The 22,563-nt window shown below is 46.7% G+C and overlaps 1 protein-coding gene across 1 annotated transcript; it reads right to left on the bottom strand.

Moving 5' to 3' along the window:
- Nucleotides 1-5,131: 5,131 nt before the first annotated feature.
- PTPA (protein phosphatase 2 phosphatase activator) lies at nucleotides 5,132-22,356 on the bottom strand. Its single transcript, XM_053473290.1, has 10 exons — nucleotides 22,238-22,356; nucleotides 21,078-21,187; nucleotides 18,799-18,885; nucleotides 15,691-15,816; nucleotides 15,242-15,359; nucleotides 13,087-13,186; nucleotides 12,796-12,920; nucleotides 12,293-12,393; nucleotides 9,545-9,652; nucleotides 5,132-5,850 (listed from the first exon to the last, which is right to left on the bottom strand). Exons 1-10 carry the CDS (start codon nucleotides 22,260-22,262, stop codon nucleotides 5,776-5,778), a joined length of 975 nt encoding a protein of 324 aa, XP_053329265.1. The 5' UTR covers nucleotides 22,263-22,356; the 3' UTR covers nucleotides 5,132-5,775.
- Nucleotides 22,357-22,563: the final 207 nt, after the last annotated feature.

Here is a 22,563-nt window from a genome sequence, read left to right as displayed (position 1 = left end):
AGACTAACCGAGCCGAGGAGGACCACAGAGCCTGTCAGGGGCCTTGTCTCGATCATCTTGTGGGGCAAGACATTCTTGACATAAGGAGACCAACGAGGTCAGTAAGGAGACCGAAAGCTTTTTTTTTTTTTGGCGAGTCCTCCTGAACCCTAACAGAAGCGTCTCTGTCCAAAGTGTTCATACTGCTGCCGGTGCCTGCCGGTGACCTGTCTGGAAAGGGCAAGAGCCTCGAGCGACGGAGGCCGGCCTCAGAACAGAGATGGCCTTCATGGGGTACAAATCAGGCCTTTCAGAAAGGGAACGAGGCCGCCATGTTGCTCTCTCACGTAGAATGCCTGCCGCGTCCGGGGAATTCTCCCAGACAAGATAAAATGCCGAGGAATAAGTCATGTCAGAATAAGCGTGTTTTGGTGCGCGTTTAATCCCCGTAATACTCCGCACAGACGCGCGTTCAATGGTTTGCTTTCTGCACAGGACGCCCGCATTGTGTGCCGCTTGCAGCCAATTTCCCGCTACAACAAAAGCCGAAGTCGCCGAGTGACACAGCCGCTTGCGATAATCCTGACAGGACAGAAATAACCGTCTGGGGACGGACCCGACGGCAGGAGATCGTCTCTCCCGGTCACGGCGACATCTTCCGAGCGCTCGCCCCAGTGTCCTTATGGAGGGTCAGAGAGTTTAACCCTCGAAATGCCAGGGGGGTAAATAAATGAGTAGCATTCCAGACTCCCTCTGGCACTGGAAAAGGGTAAAAAAAAAAAGTAAGAAAAAAATAAAATCTCTTAGCGGTTTTTTTGTTACGAAGGAAATTCTCCGGCGTTACAAAGAATCCATTGTGCGCCTCGCCCTGGCGTTCTATAGAATGTCCGGCCGCTTTACGGAATCATCCGACGGGCTGAGGAGGAAAAATATCGATGGGAAAACAAAAATCGATCCTTTTAGAAGATGTCTAGGAGGATGTCGTGGCAAGAAAGCTTGTTTGATCATAGTGAACATATTAAACATGGTCCGGGGCGGGGGGCAAGATTCCTCACCTGGAGCGGGACACTCGAGGAGGCAGGGGAGCGGCAGGGGTCACATGACATGATGTTACGCAACCCCACGGTACAAGCGAGGCTGCTAAGTGCGTGTTAGCATGAATGTTTATGTGTTAGCATAAGTGTGTGTTAGTGCAAGAGTGTGTGTTCATGTTAGCATGAGTGTGTAAGTGTTATAGTGTGTGTAAATACTGTATACAGTGACTTTCCCGGCTCAAAACACCACACTGAGCTTATGCTTTATGGCAATGCTAATGAAGTCTGTTCCTCCATAGACTTTCATTAGTCAGAGTGTATGAGTGTGTGATTAAGACCGAGGCATTCTACCATTTCCCACAGGCAGTATAATAAGGAGTCGGGGTGTTTGTCTAGTAGATCGGGGATCAGATAACAGAGCGAGAACTCAAATGGCTGATATGCAGCTGCCTGAAAACAGAACTTTTAGGCAAAAACTAGAACTTTTAATGTTTTAATCCTTTGCACGTTTGCTAGAAGGTCATGTGACTGCTGTTTGTCTCCCAGCAAAGACTCTGTTTATGGCAAAGCTTCTGCGGGGCAGGCGTTCCAAGTGTCCCAATTTGACTCGACTGTCCTGATTTGAGATCCGAATGTCGATGCTCTGACTGGTGACCCTGCTTTTACGGAGCAATGGAATCAGCCTGACCGGTTGTGCATGCGCAGCGAGCTGACTTGCCATTTAACCAACCGTACTCGTCAGGACAACCTGGCTAGGGTTGCAGATGAACATACTTGGGTACTTCCTGGGTCAGGCTACCTCAGACCCCTCTCTCTTTGGGGAGGGACGCTATATATATATATATATAAAGGGGTGGGGTTTGCTATGCAAGGGGCTGGGCTAGCCATCAACGAGGGAGAGGCTAGCCCTAGATAGCTATATAACGTCATAGCAGTGGGATGGCAATAGGGCGGGGAAAGGGCGTGTCTAAACGCCGCTACTGTGACCCGAAGACAGAGCACGGTGACTCCGGGGACAAGAGGAGCAGCGATCCCCCCCCTGAGAGGACAACATTCTGTAAATAACATAAATTATGTAAATAAAATACAATATTCATCCTCTAAACGCCTTTAAGCACTTACATCAATTTCTATCAATGGGGGGCAGAGTTCCATAAAAAGTCTTGGTCACGCCCTGCCCTCTGCCACACCCTAACCACACCCCCTAGACAAAAGCGCCCCTCTTTGGCATCTCAAATGGTATATCTGAGATTGGGTCCGTTTACCCTGACCCGAGGACTGCGAGGGCTGCATGGAAACAGGTTTTTGGGTCGATTAAGAAAAGATGAAGATCTAGAGTAACCCTATAATTGTATCAATATGTGTTATTACACTAACAGCGTTACCTAAATCACTATACTTTACGTACACCCTACGTAGCACCCCGTTTTCCCTGTTGTATACCCACGCCATGACGCCATTGGGAATGCCCCAGGATACCCACTCCCTATCATGGCCGGACAGGTCTCGGGGGGTATTATAGGGTTCTGGGTAGGGGGGTTTAAGGCCCTGGAAACAGGCAGAACAGCGTAACGAGCACAGCGAGACACGGCTGTAAACTCTCAACGACTTCGCAGGAAAACCACCGAGTTCCCGGGAAATGTTATGAATTATATTGTTTGACTGAAGCAAAGGAATCCAAAAATTCTGCAGCCCCTGACGATAGAAATGAAGAATCTGGAAGCAAAGCGAGCCTCGCGATGTACGTGGCACATGTGCTGCGAAACAGACTACATTATAACATCACGTATATATATATATATATATATATATATATATATATATATAATGTAACATCTAACCGCGCCGTGCAAAAACAGCAGCGGACTGGGAAATGCCTAATTAGCCCAGGAGTAGTGGGAGCGAGATCCTGCTGGGGGAAGGGCACCACGTGTTGGAAACCACGGAGCTCGTTGTATTAGGAAACAGCCGAGAGCTTCTACTGGTGGAGGAGAGCTTTCTTTAGGGACCTACGGGAACCACTGAAACCCTACACCGGTATAAACTAAACTCAGTTCCCAAACATTGAATGGTTCCCACCAAACCGTCCCGCGAAAGGTTCCCCATCACGAAACCCAAAGACTTAAACGCACGGCGACATCGCGCATTTTCCATAACATTTCTCGGCCAAAGTGGAGATCAGGTCACCGGTGTGTTACGTACGAGCGTCGTTTGCTACAAATCATTATGAAAGAGCTATGGTAAGGCTGGTTTAAGGGGACAGTTTAACGTCCCAGACAGCCCCAGCATATTAAAGAGCAGGAGCTGTTATATCTGCTGGGGGTAATTTCATATTAATGTCTGGGTATTTAGAATGCAACGTCATCAACGTCCCTGTTGGTGTAACGGTCAGGCGTCCAAATACTTTTGTCTATATAGTGTTTATTGTTTGGCCAAACACGTCTCCTGCGCGGAGAATAGCCAGGGAGCGGGGAAAGGGGCAAGAATCCCCCCCCATGCATTTGCAAGGGGGCCAGCATGTAAATTTAAAGAGACCGCTCAGCTCATTAAAGTGCATATGGTAGCTGGAGTGTCTGCTTAAAGAACTCTCACCTCTGACACCATCGCTTTTGCTATTCTCATCACACCTGCCTCCATAGCCAGGCATTCTCCCTGATTTCCCACGATATCTCTGCGCATGGGAATCCTAGTTAGCTCGTAGCTTGTTGTAATCCTCCTTCTTGGACCCTACCTGATTGTTGTAGGCAAATATATATATATATATACAGGTATAAGAAGCAGGTGTGATGATAATCGGTGACAATTGCCCTTCCAGTAGAACAATACGCATTTCAGGCATTTTTGGAAGCCTGGCGTTGTATCTACAGCAAAACCTCAGGCTGCCGTATTCGGTTCTCTTCAGCTTTTTTCATGCAGCTGCAGCGCTTGGGAAGCTTCAGTTGGCTGTCGGGCTAAGAAAGGGCTCTCAACGCTTATACTGCAGCTTCCCTGGGAATGATTAACCAGAAGGTAAGGATGGGGCACAACTGTATTCTGAGAAGAGGTTCGTTTGTGAGCTGGTGGCAACAGGGCAAGAAATGTTTTTAAAAACCCATAAAGATCCCCCCATCAGCCGAATCCAACATAAAAAGTACTGGAGACCCGGACGGCGTTGGATGTAACGCACTGTAGAGGTAAACGGCTCTTTATTATAATTGTGTTCCCCCCACCATGCCTACCATGCGTGCTACATTAAGCTGGACTGGACGACATTGGTCTTCATGTCTTTATTCCAATTAATTAAGCTGATGAAGTGTTTGGACCGCTGTGTGACCAAATCTGCGTGATTATTCGGGATGCGAGAGACTCTCTCATCTAAAATACATCCTTCTGGGAAGCAATGACTTTTAACTATATCAGTTGTGAGGATTCCTGCACTGTAGTCTTCGATGTCCTCTGAGAAACCCATGCGGCAACCATAAATAACGCGTCTCCTCCATGAAGGCAGACGGGCTGTAAATCCAATATATCTTTTTTTTTTTTGGAATTTACGTCATTGTGTAGTTTAGAGGACACACATTGTTTCTGTTCTGCCACCATCGCTCGATACCCTAAAATCTCGCGCTAACTTACATCAACTTGTAGCAACCATGAGCTTCATCGCTCTGCTAGCAACGGATCTCCATGTTTCTACAAGTTCTGAGCTACATCACTTGGCCGATTCGTTCTCAATCTCACCTCGGGAACTGATTTTTGAGGACATTGTCAATCAAGAACCAACTTGGCAAAGCAACCCCGAACAGCAACTTTTCTGGTCGCTCAAGGATCAGATGTTGCCGAGTTGAGTCAAGTGCTTTAGCCATTGAAATGGTGTTTCCAGTTGAGTTGTGTTGAGGTACACTCAACAGCTGACCAGACATACATTAGCGGAGTTGGCCGAAAAGTTCGCTATTTCTGGGTTACCCTTCCTCGTCTAGATGAGTCAATCGTTGTATTGATTCTGAGCCATTCTCCATCTTGACCCAGCCAAGTTCAAGTTGGACTTCTAGATACCATTCCTGGTCTTTTTTGGACCGACCCATGTTTGAGGCTTATTTTTTTTATACTCATTTTAACGACGACAAACACGTCTTACAAAGTAACCAGCGGGATCCTGAGGTTTTTATTAGAATCGTTTTCTAACAAGACCTACAAACTGCACGGGAAAGCGGCGGTCTGGAAACCACTCGTTGGAGGAGGACATCGAGGCGATTATCTGTGCGGATCGACGTCTCCTCGTAACCGGTTCCTAACAATATAGACACAGACGGGGAAAACATGAATAAAGTACAAACTCTCATTCATTGCGGGAGCCAAAGCTAATAAATGGAATGCCCCATAAGGAGACGCTTCTTGATTGTGCAATTTTAGCTGTCTTTATGCAGAGAGTTTCGCTCGGCGAGACACCGCTTGCCGTCTTGCTGTAGACGCCATGGAGGACTATGAAGAAGAAGAACATAAGTGATTCTGTGTATGGGGTAACGAAGCTCTGTGCTGTGTGCTCGGTTAACTTACAGGGGGCCTTAAATTATATTTGGGGCAAAATCCATGACATTCAAGTACACCAATGGACCTCTGTGAGTGAAAGTCTCAGCGCTGCCGTCATCCACTATGGGAGTCAGGATCACGGACGTGGAGCGGGGAGCAGAGGTCGCTTTGCAGTCAGGGTGGAGATCAGAGGAGGAACGTTCAAGAAGCAGCGCCTTGTTGCAAGAGGCACGAGGGGATCGCTTTTCCTGGCTCCTTACGGCTTGACGGGTTGAATGGGAAGCAAGCTGCCAAATTTGAAGTGCTGAATCACTGGAAATTTTTCCAAACACTGGGGGGGAAAAAAAGAGAAGAAGAAGAAAGGCTTAGACCTTCTAACACACAGCAAGTGAGGACTTTATGGAGAACACAAGTGAAGAGGTCCACGGTGGATCCTAATTTTAAGACGCTTGGTAAAACGAGGAAAAAGCGATGGGTAGTTTTATTACCCCCTTTCGATAAATAATAATAATAATAATAATACAAACAAATAAAAAACAAACAGACTCAGAACCTTGAAGGAACAATTATGTGGAACCGGAGGAACCCAACGGTTAGAATTCCAAGCACCTTCTATAAGACTCAGCTATAAGTAGCGTTGATTTCCGTTGTATATTGGAGTAAATTTACATACAACCCTAAGGTTTTCACTGACAAAAATAATAATAATAACAATAATCACATATTTTGCAGAGTTGGCAGTTCTCTACCTATTCTGCTCAGTAAGTTTCTCTACAATCTTCCCGTCCGCTGTAAATCTGCGCGTCGATATCAGTAATGGGTTTACAACCTCTGACTCACTCCGTGACTCAAATATTTACCGATATAACGACTTTGTCGCGGTGCTTTCACGAGAAGCATTCTTCTAGGAAGACAATGCCATTTCTATGTCGTGCTCGGCTACAACGTTCCTCCTGGTATATGTTTAACATAGTATGGAAGAGGTTAAGAGTTTTAGCAATCACTTTACGTATTCTGCGAACGCCGAGCTGGCACATGGGGTAAGACATGTCCTAGACGCCGCCCCGCACTTACCCGATCTGCCCCTACAGCGGCAGATGGAGTGCTGCGAGGTGCGAACGCTGGCTGGATGTGCCGCGTAATAACGCAACGGAAGAGATGTCATGAAGAGGCTGCCGGCCTTAAAGCGCCAGAGCCGCAAGACACTGTTTAGAGTGAAAGCTCTTTAGGCAAAGGTCTTCTATACTGCCTTATAAACTATGGCTTATGAAAGGCGCTCATCCGGGTGCCGAGGTTCTGGATCGCGTCCGACCGAAGGTTCTAGTTCCGTCGGTGGAATCCTCTTTACTGTTTGAGCTGCCGGCGTGTGCTGTTGGCGTTGGGGTCGGAGGGAGGGCCGCGCGAGCGCTCTGTCTCCGCAGGAAGTTTACCAGTAAGGAAGTTTGCGTGTGTGGGAAGCTGCAGCTGGCCTCGCAGGCAAACAGTCCAGCAAGCGGTGTTAACCCTTCCCGTGCCCTGGCACCCACTGCTTGTACAATGCAGGAAGTACATAGCTTAACGATTAACTCACTAGCCGTTTCCTTCTCTCACAAGACACCGAGGACCCGAGTCTTCCACATGAAACCTAAGTTTGTGCTGATAAAGTAAAGTAAAACTTGGTTGACATACAGCATGTGTATAGGTGCAGCTGAACTACAACTCCCATGATGCCCGACCGGCTTTACTTTTTCTGAGAGTTCAGGAAACGATTCCAGATTTTCTTTTTGCAGACAACAGACGCAGCATTCCGAGAACGTCCTCCGTTAGAACGGCAAAGTTTTATCCTTAAAAGGGGAGGCAGAATTTCCCCTTTAACTCACATCCACGTCTCCATCGGGATATTTCGCTGGCGTTTTAATGAATTATCGGCCAACGTTCCACAGGCCTCTGGTTACAGAACCCCCAAAATCGTCTCCTAATCTGCGCGCGCGGCCTCACTGACAGCAGATTTACTCCATAATTTTAAACGAACAAGAATAAGCTCGTTTTGGCAATTAATACTAATGAACTCAATAGATAATTTGGTGGCCTCGCTCGGCTGAGATTAATGGGAGACCCCGCAATGAACCTGGCGGTTAATTGAAACCCGATTTGGCTGCGCTGATTTGCTAATTCGGCAGTAAATATATTTGGGGGGAAATATATCTGATATTATGCATGTTTTTTTTTTTCCTATAAATACCCCCTAAGTGCCATAGGCGGGTAGCGATGAGTGATCTCATCACGTATGCACATGGCTTTGAAAGTGTTCAATTTTGCCCCTGCTGAGGGTATCTAATCAATGCTGGGGCAGGAGATCTGGGTCCTAGGGGCTGAAAGGGCCCCGGATCTCCCAAGCCGGGGCTTTTAGTAACAGGCGGTGCAGCTGCCGGAGCCGGCTGATGTCATGCGGGAGGCTGGGGGAGTTTAAAGTTCAGACCGCGTGGAATTCCAGCCAGGGTGAGAGTTCACTTCGCTTCCCAGAGACTACGGGGCCCGTAAAGAGACTGAGCAAACAACAGATCGGGTTCTAAACCGACACGCGGGCTGCGCAGCTGGAGCGCGAAGGGGAAACACAGAACACATTCAAGGGAGAAAAGGATCGGTTCGGAATCGGGGAGTCACGAGACGAGAAACGCGGAAACAGCGCGGCCGCCGCGCATCCAAACGCAGAGCGGCTACGCGCCCCGAGACAAGATCCAAAGGGCTGAACGGCAAGGGCTTTAAATATTTTTTGACTTTTTTTTTTTTATGGACCAGAAATGTACGTTTTCATAAAGCCAAGAGTCATTGGGGGCAAAAAAAAATAAAAAAATATATATATATAATATACACATACATACACATGTTCAATAAAAAATAGTGACCTATTTATCAAATCAGATTTTTGCCCGTGGACTTGGCTAAAAATTGGGGTAATTTGGGCTCTCATCAGCAAATTACCACGAGCCTAGTTGTGTAAAAACTGCACGTATAGCTAAACTCTACCACTTCTTCTGGGGCGCTGTTCCACTTATCTACAGAATTCACTTAAAGGGGGGTGTCTGACACGTTCTGACACTTACTGAAAGGGCAGATTTGGTAAAAAAAAAAAAAAAAAAAAAAAAAAAAAAAAAAAAAGTAAAAAAACTTAATAAAAAAAAGAATATATATATATACACACACCTTTATTGGCTATCTATTGTATAACAGATTGCAAGCTTTTGGGACTATTACTTCTGAAAATTGTGAGCTTCATGAAAAATAGATTTAAAGTAGGAGGTGGTGGATGTCCCCGTAAGCCGGGGTGCTTGCAGGGCAGTAGCGATGTTAAAGAAGCTCTGCGGGATACGGTTTCTATAAGCTGAAGCTTGCCAGTCTCGATTAAAGCGCTGGGACCGGCACCTGGTCAGCGTGCGGATCGGCAGACAAAGCCTGGGTACAGGAAGGAGACAGAGCGGACTCCCAGCAGACGCCTCCCAGATTACAGAGGTATGAGGGTGGAACCGCACACAGGATGTGGAGGAAGGGCCCGTTCAGAGCTGCAGGAACTTTTAACCTCTTTAATCCTATTCACGGATAAAGTTAGCCTCTGGCGCAATGGGGGTTAACGCTAGCTGAAGGGTAACAGAAGCTAACACTTTGCCATTAACCTCTTGATGACAGGGGGGGGGATATACTGTGATAGAGCACCCTGCCCCCTACTAGGGACAGCTTTAACTCCTCAGTTAAACAAACTCTTTTATGGCACCAAGAAAAGTTAATCGTTACCCTCACTGCCGCTCATGTGTACCCCGCTCTGGGGCATTCTGCCCCCCCCCATGATATCGGGAAAAGACCACAGCGTAAGAGCCGGGGGTATATTTGGTGCTGCTTAACATAAGCTTATAGGAACAAAACCCATCTCTTGCAGTTGGGTTTGGCAATATATCTTCGGCTGAGCATTGTAGGGGTTGTAGGACTGGGGTCATTTAAATGATATATATAGCATTGATATTTCGGGGGTCCCCCCAGCGCCCCCGCCTCACCTCTGCTTTGTACATGCGGATGAGACCTTGATTCACTTTGGACCAGGTGGGGACGGCGCTGATGTTCCACAGCTGGTTGGAGTGTTCTGCGAACGGGCCGGTCTTCATCTGGGTCAACACAAGAGAATGCGAAGCCGTCAGTACGGTCCGTGTATACCCCACAGCCTGCGAGCCCGACCCCCGTACCCAACCTATCGGCTCGACTTAGTCCATCAGGCCCTTGGAATGTAGGGACTGTAAGAAGCGCCACGGATGTTGTTGGCGCTATAGAAATAAAAGATATAATAAAACTCTTGTACGAGGTTAGTAACAGACAGGCTTCATAACACAATACAGCGATAATCCCTGCAACATACATGACGGGCTATAAACATACCCCCAGCCCCATCACCAAGACCCCTTTTTAGGGGGCGATATGAATGACGAGCAGGTTATTATTGATATATCTATATATATATATATATAGCGCCGTCATATCCCGCAGCGCTGTAAACAAACAACAAACAAACAGTGTTCTGCGATCTCGGTAACGTTTACTGACAGATACAACGGAGAAGGCTAGAGAGGCATCTGTTTTTTAGCAGAGCGCGTTCCCCAAAGCTACGTAGAAACAATCGTTAAAGGGGCAATTTACTGTCCGTGACAGCCCCGCGAAAGCAGAATGCATATTAAAGTACTCTGTCAGCGGGAGCGCTTTCTGCGCATGCACACGGGGTCTCCACAGACCCCCTCCTGCAGCATCCGCTGAGCCGGCGCTGGAGCTGACTGGCGCTAAGTATACGATGTGCGGGGATACGTGATCTGCCGAACACGGAGAATACCTGGGGGGGCAGACGCATATGAGGGGGATTCTGCAGGACCCCCCCCCCAATCATTTACAGCACAAGTAAAGGGGCCACGCACTATGAGGGTCGGGGCGTCTCTATGATGTCACCAAGGCCAATAGCGCCTTCGTTGAACGCCCCGCCAGCATTTCCCTAACCGGGCCTTTCCCAGAGCCGCCGGATAAACGCTCCGGTGCCCGAGAGACGCCAGTCAGCCTTAACCGGTTAACGGCAAACCTACTGTAGGTCCAGGATTAACCCCTTTGTCGCTAGAGCAGATTTTCTTAAACCTTTGATTATTCTGCCCAAAACATACAGGCCGGCTGCTCATAAAAATATCACTTTTATGCATAACCCAATATGCTTTTTTTCTGGCATTAAAAGTCATATTTTAAATTTACTTGGCCTTTACAAAAAAAAATATTTTTGGAAGGCGATTTTTCTTAGGCTTTAAAAATTTTAGTAATTTTTTTTTCCTTTTCTTTAAAGAGTCTAAAGCGCTGGGTTTTTTTTCCCTCGAAGATAAGTAACGGCGTAAAAAAATAGCACTTTAAAAATGGATAGGAAACTAAAGAAAGAGATTGTGGGTTTAAAAATATTTTTTTAAAAAAAGGTATAGAAAGAAAGCGGTTAAATGTCACGCAGGGAAAGAGTGCGAGCGATGGGGCCGGAGCGAGAGAGACATCACATGACGGAGAGAGAGATGAGAGACAGCCGATCTCTCAGTAACCCCGGGGGGAATGCTATGAGTCAGAGAAGCCATATTGAGCAGGAAATTACTCACAGGCTCTGCGTTCCTGACTCTACCCTCCCCAGAGAATGAGCCTTTTGTAAATGGTTCCACAGTCAGTAAGAGGAGGAGGTGGTGGAGGGGGGGGAGAGAGAGATGAGGAATAGATGAGAACAACCCCTTCCTGTCAGCTCCTTCCCTTCCAGCAGAAACCCGAGACCTCCGCCGCTACAAAGAAAGCCAGAGCAAAATCTCCTCCAAATTTAGGAGGGCAGAAGCGGAGAGCGCGCACCCGACGCCCCGCTGCTCATTCACTCGCCCCGCTGCTCATTCATAACGCCAATTATCCGTATATTTAAACCGTACCAGTTTAACCCATTGGGGAATCCGCAACGCTTTGGCTCTTAAGGGGTTACCCAGCCTTTTAGCGATCAAAGAGACGCTCTCGCCAATACCAATGATTCTGCGGCCCCCCGATAGCACACGCTACACGCGCGTGTCCGCATACAGATCCCGGGGAGACCGCCAGCTTTGAACTACATCGTAGGGCAACAAGAGAAGCGGCCCCGTACCCGTCAGACACCGGTAGCGATAGCCCCTCTTTACCAATACCGGGCATATTTAAAGACCCGCTAAAAATAACTTTTCGATCTCATTCTAGAATCTTAGATGGCAAAACCCGCGCCCTTCCCGCGTTTGCGTTGCATCGTAGGTCGCCGCTCTGTAAATAAAAGGAAGATAATAGTAACACTTTGCCTCACGCCAGTCCCGCTGAGTTGGTTGGCGTCTTTTGCCGTAAAACCTAAAGCCCCCCCCCCGACTCTGAAGACTAAACCAAATCATCTTACCTCCGCAACTAAATCCGGAGCGTAAACCGGTCCTCTTACTTTCCATACGCCCCAGCGGAAGAAAACATGTCTTTACGGTAAAGAAACCTTAAAATGGAACGTTTTGCAGGAAACTGCCCCGTCCATCTATATCCTCAATAAACTTTGCGACCCCCATAGTGTATCCGGTGTGAAGATAAACACTATTTATATACGCCAAGCGAATGTAGAGATCAAACCGAAAAAACAAATATATTAGTTGACTACACACACTTTTGTATTGTGTATGTAAAATTAATTACCCCCCACCTAATAAATTTAGGGTACTTCCAAACGATATATAAATAGTTAACGCTGCATGACTTGCCTGGGTGATAAACAAGATGCATTCCAAGAACATATAATCCTTATGATTTTCATTCACCACCTTCTCATCTACAAAGTGTCTGGGCTCCAAGATGGAATGATCTATGGAGAGAGAGAAAAAACAGCGACAAAAAATGTAACGATCATTAAAAAAATCCCATTATTGACCGATTTAATAATTCTGTCGAGGAAGAGACGATTGCATAAGAAATGGGAATGAATGGGTATTTCTGACATATAAAATGTGGTGGTCCCTTAAATGGGGTTTTGGGTCCATACGTTAACCTTGTTTTGGCCAGCAACAACGCTCTGTGCTTAGTCCCGGCTCGCTGGATCTACGACGGGTTACTGGATGGGACTGGTGGTTGTAGGATGGGACTGGTGGTTGTAGGATGGGACTGGTGGTTGTAGGATGGGACTGGTGGTTGTAGGATGGGACTGGTGGTTGTAGGATGGGACTGGTGGTTGTATGGCATGGAAAGCGAGGGCTGATCTAATCTTTACCTACAAGCTGAGAACTGCCCCATATAAAAGGAAGAAACTGGAAGTCGTCCAGCCCCCAGACTCCTTGGCTCCCGGCTGGTTCCATTCTGTACGTTTTCTGAAGCTTCCTCATGACCTCGAGGTAGCTGTGACGATGAAGAAAGACAAAAGATGAGCATGGACACCGGACCCAAAGTCATCTCTGGTTGTTGCCCCAACATACGATCCACGAGAGATGGCCAAGACTATAAGTATTGTTGGAGAGAGAGAGACGTTTTGTTCTCCATCCAGATGTCCCTTCCTTGTTCTTACCGGTTGAAAACTCGGAAGACGATGGCGAGCTGGTCGTCCACCTTGAGGACCTCAATTTTACAAAGGCAACAGAGGAACGCGGCAAACGCTGCCTCATGACCTGTAAAGAAACAAAACTGGGTTTATGGCGAGCGAGAACCAAGAAGGGTGTAGGAGAAGACTTTGATATTATGGTGAGGTGGCCCTATTGACGACACCAAGTGACACCCTACGATGAGTCCTACAAACGGCATCTCCCTCCAGGACTGAACCGGGCATTCAGATACTGGGAGAACCGGCTTTGTTTCCGTTAAAATTTAGTATTTAGCAAATACCGGGTATCACGTACGCCATTTTGAATGGTTTGTTTGGGGTTTACAAACTCGGCCGTGCTGTCCCCGACGCTCCATTTTTAGGGGACTTTATTTAGGATAGCGTTGACCTTTTGGGAAAATGACACGTATTTAAAATGTTCTCTGTGACGATGGATAATCCTGTTATAAAAAGTAAACCGTTCTCTCGCTGCGGCAAGAGAAAAGCTCTTCAAGAGTTCCTCCACTCAACAGACCAGACTCGTTAGATCATTCTCTGAGAGTTATCACATACCGCTTACCTGATTCACTTGTATGCCAGTGAGATGCGTAATACAAGCAAAAAATCCCTAATTTTTTTCACAATAAAAGCATTTAAATTCCCTAAAATATTTTTTTGCCCCTTTAAACCAACTAATTATGTAAATTAGTGTTACATTTCCTTTAACAATGCATTCAATAGGCTGAGCGTAGCTGTACACAACCGTTCAAAAGTTTGGGGTCACTCAGCTGTTTTCATGGAAAACAAGGACATTTCTGGCTGTAACTTAATTACAAAAAGGGTTTTCTGACCATCAATTATCCTTTTAAACTTAAACTTGGATCAGCGAACACAACGTGCCATTGGAACACAGGAGTGATGGGAGCGATAAAGGGCCGTTGGAACACAGGAGTAATGGGAGTGATAAAGTTCCATTGGAACACAGGAGTGATGGGAGTGATAAAGGGCCGTTGGAACACAGGAGTGATGGGAGTGATAAAGTTCCATTGGAACACAGGAGTGATGGGAGTGATAAAGGGCCATTGGAACGCAGGAGTGATGGGAGTGATAAAGGGCCATTGGAACGCGGGAGTGATGGGAGTGATAAAGGGCCATTAGCAGGAAGACAGAGAGGAGCGAAGAGGAAGCAAACTCGCCGTACAAACGGATTTGATTCCTGTGTCCTCTCCGTGTATCGCTTGAAAAAGACTCAAATTAACCCTTTAAAGCGAGGAGAGACCGGCAATATAAGTAAAGCTTCTATGAGGGGTGGAAGCCAGAATAACCTGCGATCCCTCCTGCTGCGTTACACGAGCGAGATGTTTGCACGCCCGCGGAGTGCTATGTGCGTGAGATCTGTTCCGTGTTTATAGAACATGTCGCCTGCCTATCAGTGGTTCGTTCAAACACGTGACTGAAGCGGTCACCCCGCGGAGTAACAAGGTAAAAAAAGGTTTGAGAGTGACAAACCGAGAACCAGAAATGATGTAAAGGAGGGAAAGAGGGTAAAAAAAACTGACTGAGCGCAGGAAGAAGTGGGCTGCAGCGCTGAGCTGAAAGCCTCTGCAGCAACAGGGCCACCTAGTGGTGACACTCGGAATGGCACGCAACATATTCTCTCTCTCCATCCCATTATCATTGTCAGTGACCTGCTTTATAGATTATTGACTCTGCTTCTTTATACCACCGATGAGGTCCTTAAACTTTAACTTCTTTCTCTTTAACAATGGCCTGAATCTATACTGCTGTTCTGCGAGTCAAACGAACGGGTGTAAAAATAAATGTCTTGACCACAGGTTTCCAAAACTTTCAAGCACTGCATTCCATAATCACATAGCCATCGGGCTACCGCTGCTAGGTGTGGGGGCTTTATGTTGCTTTATATTTTCTATCCTATAGGTATTAACACATTAATTTCTTAAATGTCGCCTTTCAGATTAACCTTATTTATTCTATACTCTGCTAGCAAACTATCGTCTCAATTGCTTTGCTGGTCTAGATCCATCCATAAAGAGACATGGGTAGCAGGCGGCTAAATAGTAACATTAGTGTCATGTGTCAGCACGCATCACTCTGTTTAGGTGACAGTGTCCCTTTAAATTACCTGTGCCATAGTCGATACGGGTGGCGTTCCCCACCGATTCCTTGAGATACACGGCAACTTCTGGTACGGCCGCGCTTAGCGGTGGAGGGATCACCGTGGAAACCAGATTTTCTGCTTCCTATTTGAACAAGACCCGAGAATAAAACGTGTGCTTAACACTTATTCGGCATAGTATACGATGCTCCCTGCTAACCAGAGCAGACCGGCACGGAAACAGTTAAAAGAGGGCTCCTTATGAAAACTGCATTGTACAGGGTACTGCAGGTGAGCACCCGCTGATTTCTGTTACTTGGTATGGTCCATACCAGCACCTTTTGGGTGAACATGGGGGTGACTCCTTTAACGTGCGGCCAGTTATGATTTTAAGTGTCCCCCCTGCCTCGTCTTGGCCTCTGCTGCCGCTACCACCAAATAATTGGCCGCCTGTGAAGTTCTCTTGTGGTTCCCACCTGATCCAGCTTGCCGTACCAGGTGCGAAACGCCTTGTTGCCGAAGCGCGATGGCTGATCCACTGGGGGGGTTTCATCAATCCAACGATCCAAGACATCCAGTAAAGAGATGAGCTTCTCGATGGCCTGCATGGATGCCAACAACAAAATCAAGAGGTTTCTTAACAACAGATCCTTGGAACCCAACCCAAGTGACCCACAAGTGGTGGAGAATATGCTTGATATCCATTGGTTTACAAATTAATGTTATTGTTTAGGTCCGGCTTCCGACGACCAGCAGGGGGAGCACCTGCATGAATGACAGATGATGCGAAGTACATATAGGACCTTCGTATAGCTTATTTAATCCGACGCCCAGAGTAAGAGTAAAGCTGCCATCCTACCAGCCATGTACATTATCATCACGCCGTTACCCGAAACCTTTTTCCGCTTACCGACGGTAACCAGACGGCAGGAATTATTTTAACGTAGCGTTCAAGGTTTACATTTAACCGATGTTTCAAGGGGCAATTATTGTAACAGGTTAACCAGCTGGAAGCCAACTCACTGAGCATCATCGCTGGAGCTCATAGGGTTAACCGGCTCGAACGCGGCGCCAGCCTGGCAAATTATTTATGCCGATTTCTGATTACGCCGAAGTGACCCAGCGGAAGATGCCGCAGATTCACATTGTAATTAAGAGTCACGGAGAGAGAGGCTTTTGTTAAACAGTACGGGTGATTTACGCGGCTACCAGCCTCCCAGCCGTAGGCAGCTCATTACGGGCAATCCAGCCCGCTCCGACCCTCTCGGCTGAGCGGCGGCTGGCTGAGTAATGGCTGGCAGGGGATGCTGTACCTCTAGGCTCGGGAGCTGGGGAAAGAGAAGGCGGGGGAGGGGAGGGGAAGACAAGTCACGCATCCACCGCTTTCTGCTGCCTTTTAAAAAGGATTAAAAACAGGAGAGCCGTACGCACGGAGCGGGGCCCCAGCTGCCAGCCCGGGCAGCCTAATACATAATTAAAGAGACACAAGGGTTCGCTGGTGTCTGGATCTCTTTGAAAGGCAGTGCGGAGGCGCAGGCTGCTCGCTATTGTCCAGCTAAATTAATATTGCAACGGAAGCGATAGGGTGTGTGCCCCGCGTAGCCGGGGTCATCAGCGACAGCAGCCGGCCAGGACGCGTCAATAGGGATAATACCCTACCTGACAACCGTTCGTAGAGCAAAAAAAAAAATACATTTTTATAGATTAATAGCCTCTTGTTTTTCTAATATAAACACGCTATGGATCACACGTATTTATTATTCTATTATATAATATTATATATTTTCTCACAATCATTTGGAAATCACAGAATTGGCTGATGATCAATGGTTCTCCCCCAATGGATTTTTTGGCCAGCGTGCCAAATAGGTCGGCAGAGATAAGAAAAAAAAAAAAAATCAAACGATTAAGGGCAGAAAATTACTTTATACCACCGTGTTGGTCTTTATCCTGCATTGGAAACGGCCATCACAATAAACAATGCTTTAGAACATGATGCCCCGTCGTTTTGTGGGGGCAAAACCATGGCCCCCCGATTGGAGGGTCACAATCCACTCTCGGGGGGCATCAAGTTCAACTTCCCTGCCCCAGACCAGGGACCCCAAGGAGCTATGAACCTGCCGGAGATTTAGGATCCACCTACAGCCCCAGAGGACAGCGCTTGTAGGTTTCAAACAGTCCGGCAAGTTATAATAATGATAGAATACCTTTTATCATCTCACCTCGGTATAGGAAGTAAATATATATATATCCATTCCGGATAACAAACGCCAGAGCAAGAGGATAAAATTAAGAAAATGTCTTATGTTGAAGGCTGGTGGGTAACTGAACTGTTGTTGAGGAGGTAGAGGTTAATACACCGAGGAGGGGCAAAAGTCTAAACATAGGATGAGCAGTGGGGTCCTTTAGCATGGAAAATGAATAGACTGGACGGGCCAAACAAGTCTTAGCTGCTCCTATCAAATGATCTGGTATTGGGTTTCTAGCCGTTATGCGTCACACTGCCCCCCTGTGGTTAAACGTGATACAGCACATCAACAAACAAAATCCTTTTTTTTTTTTTTGCCCCGTCGCCCCTTTTGAACGAGAACCGGAATTCAACAACACAAGAGGCATAAAGCCGGCTATTGTTTCCCCCCTGCGCATCTCAAGACCTTAGAGCGTTAGACAGACCCGATAGATCGTGTAATCCACGTGTCAGGACTAGCATGCTGCACGGAGCCCCTTTAACCCCGTGCGCACTGCAGCAGCATATACATGCACATAGACTCGCGTGTGGAGTAAGTCACGGTGTGCGTCACTAGCCCGATTTGCTCAATCCCCACTATCGTCGTATTCCTCTGAAGATCTGGCCAGCAGGCAAGGCTATAAAGTGAGGCCACGCTACCGGAGGCTATAAAGTGAGGCCACGCTACCGGAAGCCATAAAGTGAGGCCACGCTACCGGAGGCCATAAAGTGAGGCCACGCTACTGGAGCGGAGGAGGGGGACAGTTTACAGGGAATATTAAATATCTCCCCATAATCTTCTCTATTCACTATTTTATTTTCTCTCTCTTTTTTTTAGAGATGTAAGAATAATTAAGGGACGTTATCAAGAAACGCAGCAGTTAAAAATGTATGTATTAAAATTGTAATAAACCAGAAATCGTCAATTAAATGATTCTGGGTAATTCTTGCAGTCTTATACTCCATAGCATCTCCAGCAGGAATGCGCTTCTCTCCGAATCACATGGGAGAGTGTCACAATCCCCCTCCTCTTCTTCACACTTTAATCACCCGTCTCCCCCCCCAGTCATCTGGCTCTGTCATTTCTACCCCCTCTCTCCTTTCCCAAACCACAGCTGAGCGATGTGTCTACATACAAGAGCATCTCGTGTTATATGAAGCCGTAAGAGCGGCTGTTTCGTTCCGGTGCGGTATATACCGTGTCTATACCATCCCGCTACCACGATGTCTCCATGCGTACAGCGGCTGTCAAACCGAGGGGATACTCGGAACGTTAGTCGCTGATGTAAGTGAATGAAGCAAGCAAACAAACGACAGACCTTCGGAACAGACAGAACGGCACCGCGGCAATGCCCACCTCGGAGACTTTGTATGGACTGGTCAGCTTCTTCCCTTTAACAGCTTCGTTTAAGGCCAGGATGAAGCCCATGTAATCAGCGTAGGCCTGCGGGGCGAACAAAAAGCTTAATTAATGATCTCACGAAAACAAGAATTATCCCTTTAATGGCAAAATCACACGCAGAATCCCAATAAAGCAAAAGCGATGAGTAAGGAAAAAAATTAAGAGGCCATAATCTTAAGCGAGAGAGCCAGAGGCTTATACAGCATGTAATGCAATGAAGTTTTACTTTACTGAATGGGCGGTAGATATACGTGGAACAGTCTCCCTGCAGAGGTGGTACAGGTTAATACAGTATGGACTGTTCCACCTACCCTACAAAACGTATCGCCATTCAATACTAAATGCAGCATTAGAAACATTTAGCATTAGAATCGCTCCCCAGAAATAATTCTTTATTCATGTTAAATTGTGCTTCATTCATACTTTTTGCCTGGAAGACTTAAAAGTCATGTGACAGAAAAGCAGGCACTGATAGGTTGTTGCCGTAGACACAAAAAAGGGTCTGTGTGACTACACAGGTAGGAGACATATCCCAGATTAATTAACTAACTAATGATTTTCAGTGAACTCCCCCCAGCCGTAATTTCGGTATTTAGAATCAAAATCGTATATATAATAAATTAAGAATCACATTCACTTTATACAACCGCGCGTTCTGCGGCTGCTTTCCTACATTTCAGACCCTCACATGGACCAGGGGTGGAGAAAATATATTACAAGGAGCTCAGTGTCCAGCTACGTGCTGTGAAACGAACTCAAGGGCATGCTATTAGCAGCTATCTGCTGACGGGAGAAAACAGAGAATCGTGAACACAGAGAATGCAGTGTGCTTCGTGCCGTGCAATACCTCTACTCGCCACAAGAGGGAGCCTCAAGCAATACCTCTACTGGCCACCAGAGGGAGCCTCAAGCAATACCTCTACTCGCCACCAGAGGGAGCCTCAAGCAATACCTCTACTCGCCACCAGAGGGAGCCTCAAGCAATACCTCTAATTGCCATAAGAGGGAGCCTCAAGCATCCCAAAATCAGATCGCATTCGCCAGCCGGCCCCCAAAACGTACGGAGATTATTCTAGTTATAGTTCCAGCGGCATGAAATTCCAACGCCAGGTGAACGCAGGAGATACCTACGCATATTATACACCCTGCCTTATCCAGGGAAAAAAAAGCAACCTTAAACAAGTCATTTTATTTTAATGTGACCGATTTTCTACAGTCCAGCGATAAAGCGCTTTTCCTGACACTAAAACCAACTACTGTATAATATACACAACCGTTCAAAAGTCTGGGATCACTTAAAAATGTCTTCACTTACTCTTCACTCCTCACAGATGCCGTATATACACACACACACTACTGTTCAAAAGTTTGGGGGGCACTTTTTGGTCCATTAAAATAATATGAAATGGAACAGAAACACAGCACAGACGGGGTTAATGTTGTAAATGACTATTGTAGCTGGAAACTGCTGATTTTTAATGTAATCTCTTCATAGACACTCATCACTCTTTATCACTCCCATCACTCCTGTGTTCCAATGGCCCTTTATCACTCCCATCACTCCTGTATTCCAATGGCCCTTTATCACTCCCATCACTCCTGTGTTCCAATGGCCCTTTATCACTCCTGTGTTCCAATGGCCCTTTATCACTCCCATCACTCCTGTGTTCCAATGGCCCTTTATCACTCCCATCACTCCTGTGTTCCAATGGCCCTTTATCACTCCCATCACTCCTGTGTTCCAATGGCCCTTTATCACTCCCATCACACCTGTGTTCCAATGGCACGTTGCGTTCGCTGATCCAAGTTTAAGTTTAAAAGGATAATTCATGGTTAGAAACCCTTTTGTAATTATGTTACAGCTTTCCTTGTATCCATGAAAAAAGCTCAGTGACCCCAAACCTTTGAAACGTAGTATAGGTTACCATCCTACACACAACGCTTGGGCTGACTGCTCTCGTTTATCCTCTACAAAGGACGCCCCTGTCCACCTCTGTCTCTTCTCACACCGACATAGACAAGCAGATAATCTACAGAGACAAGTAAAGATTCCCAGAAGGATCATCCAGCGCTCAGGAAAGTCAGCGACGCAGACTGCATGCTGCCCGGAAAATTAACGAGGATAAACAGTCAAATAAAACCCCATAAACCCCGTAACAAATGTGAAACGCGGCGGATGGATACGTTAGATTAGAATCCAGTTAACAGATGTGTAACTTTTTTTGCCTCCATACCTGTGAACGCTTCCACTTTGCCATGTCAGGGACCGTGCTGATCTCCTTCTTTGGGATGATGAAGCAATGGCCGACAAGAGATGGAGGCATCTCATCCTCAGAACGGGAAGCTGCAGGACAGGAGAGAGAGTCAGAGCTCTAAATAACCAGACATCGAAGGCAGAACATGAGGGAACACGTGACACGTATGCTGCATTCCCGTGTAGGATGGGGGAGATCACCGGCTCCCAAAGAAACAAATTTACCCCAACGTGTTTTACACCATGCTTGGGCAGAAGGGTTGCAGAAGAGCTGTAGCTTCAACTCCATTCAACTCGTAGGCAAATAGAGTAGAGCTGGTCCTGTATAATGTATAATTTAATAAGCGAGGAGACGTTAAAGATCTCTCATATTTAAGTATGCATTGTACAGGGCCAGCCAGGCTCTTTCCGCAGCTGAGGTATATTGATGATGGACCTTCATAATGTATAGTGAAGTCAAGCACTTTAGTGAATAGACCGTACGACGAAGTCTATAGACTGGAATAAATCGGGTGGTTAATGCCCCCCACGCCGGGTATTTCAGCACCGTGGGGCAGAACAGCTCAGAAGACTTTGTGTTTTATGTTTTATTGTAAAAGCATAACGCGGGGTCGGATGATGGGATCTTTAGGAAACTAGAGATTTCTGTACTCCGGGGGCAATTTATTAACTCATTTCAATATATTAATTGGGAAGAATAGATTAATTGGAGAAATCCGGGATAAGAAGGATCACCGGAGAGTATTTAACGCGCAGGCTGAGCAGCGACACGCGGAATCATCATATAATTTAAGGGAATTAAGGCATTAATGAGCATTATTTACACCCCTGTCAGGTATTAAAGGATCGGCAAAGTGAGTAAATCAATCATATTTCAGGTCTGGGCTCAGCCAAGCCCTGGTTCCTAAATTCACTTAGATTGCAAGCTCAGCTGTCCAGCCATGGCTGCTGCAGCCTATTAGTGATGATCACACACCTTCAGAGACATTCAATGCTTTTCTATCACAAGAACACGAACCCAGTGTGCTCTGTGGGTAGAATTACATAAACCCTGTCATGGGGCAATTTCTACAGTAATGACCCCCCCACATATATTTAATTGTAGCTGGGGGGTCCTGACTCCCCCCCACCGTGACAGACCTGTCTGCAGCTCCCTCTCAGCCATCTTCCTGCAGCCGGGATCTCTTCACCTTTTACCTCTAACCTTTCACCCCCTTCTCCGGGCAGCCACGCCCCCTCGGCCTGGAATTCAACTACCGAGTCCCTGAAAATACCATAAAAATTGCCTCTGGGTGGCTAGAAACTTCCATAGAGACACTCATATACCCCGGAAAAATAATGAAAATCTCTAATACGCTATGCCCATTCATCTGCCAGTTACCAAGATGGCGCCCACTGAACATCGCGTCTTCAATAGCTAAAAGGGCAATTCCACTTCTACATCGAGTCTGTAACGTCAGCTAGGA

Source organism: Spea bombifrons, chromosome 8 (assembly GCF_027358695.1).
Source record: "Spea bombifrons isolate aSpeBom1 chromosome 8, aSpeBom1.2.pri, whole genome shotgun sequence".
Lineage (NCBI taxonomy): Eukaryota > Metazoa > Chordata > Amphibia > Anura > Pelobatidae > Spea > Spea bombifrons.
The sequence above is the reverse complement of the archived record's forward strand: the minus strand, read 5'-3'. Positions and strand labels throughout refer to the sequence as shown.

What these genes read in the sequence shown, in the direction of transcription:
- PTPA (XM_053473290.1), bottom strand. Translation starts at nt 22,262, where the DNA reads ATGGCTGAGAGGGAGCTGCAGACAG. An exon ending in CAAAGTGGAAGCGTTCACAG is followed by an intron (nt 18,886 to 21,077) that starts GTATGGAGGCAA and finishes TTCGCCCCGCAG; the next exon opens with GCCTACGCTGATTACATGGG. An exon ending in GCATCTTGTTTATCACCCAG is followed by an intron (nt 9,653 to 12,292) that starts GCAAGTCATGCA and finishes GTGTTGACCCAG; the next exon opens with ATGAAGACCGGCCCGTTCGC.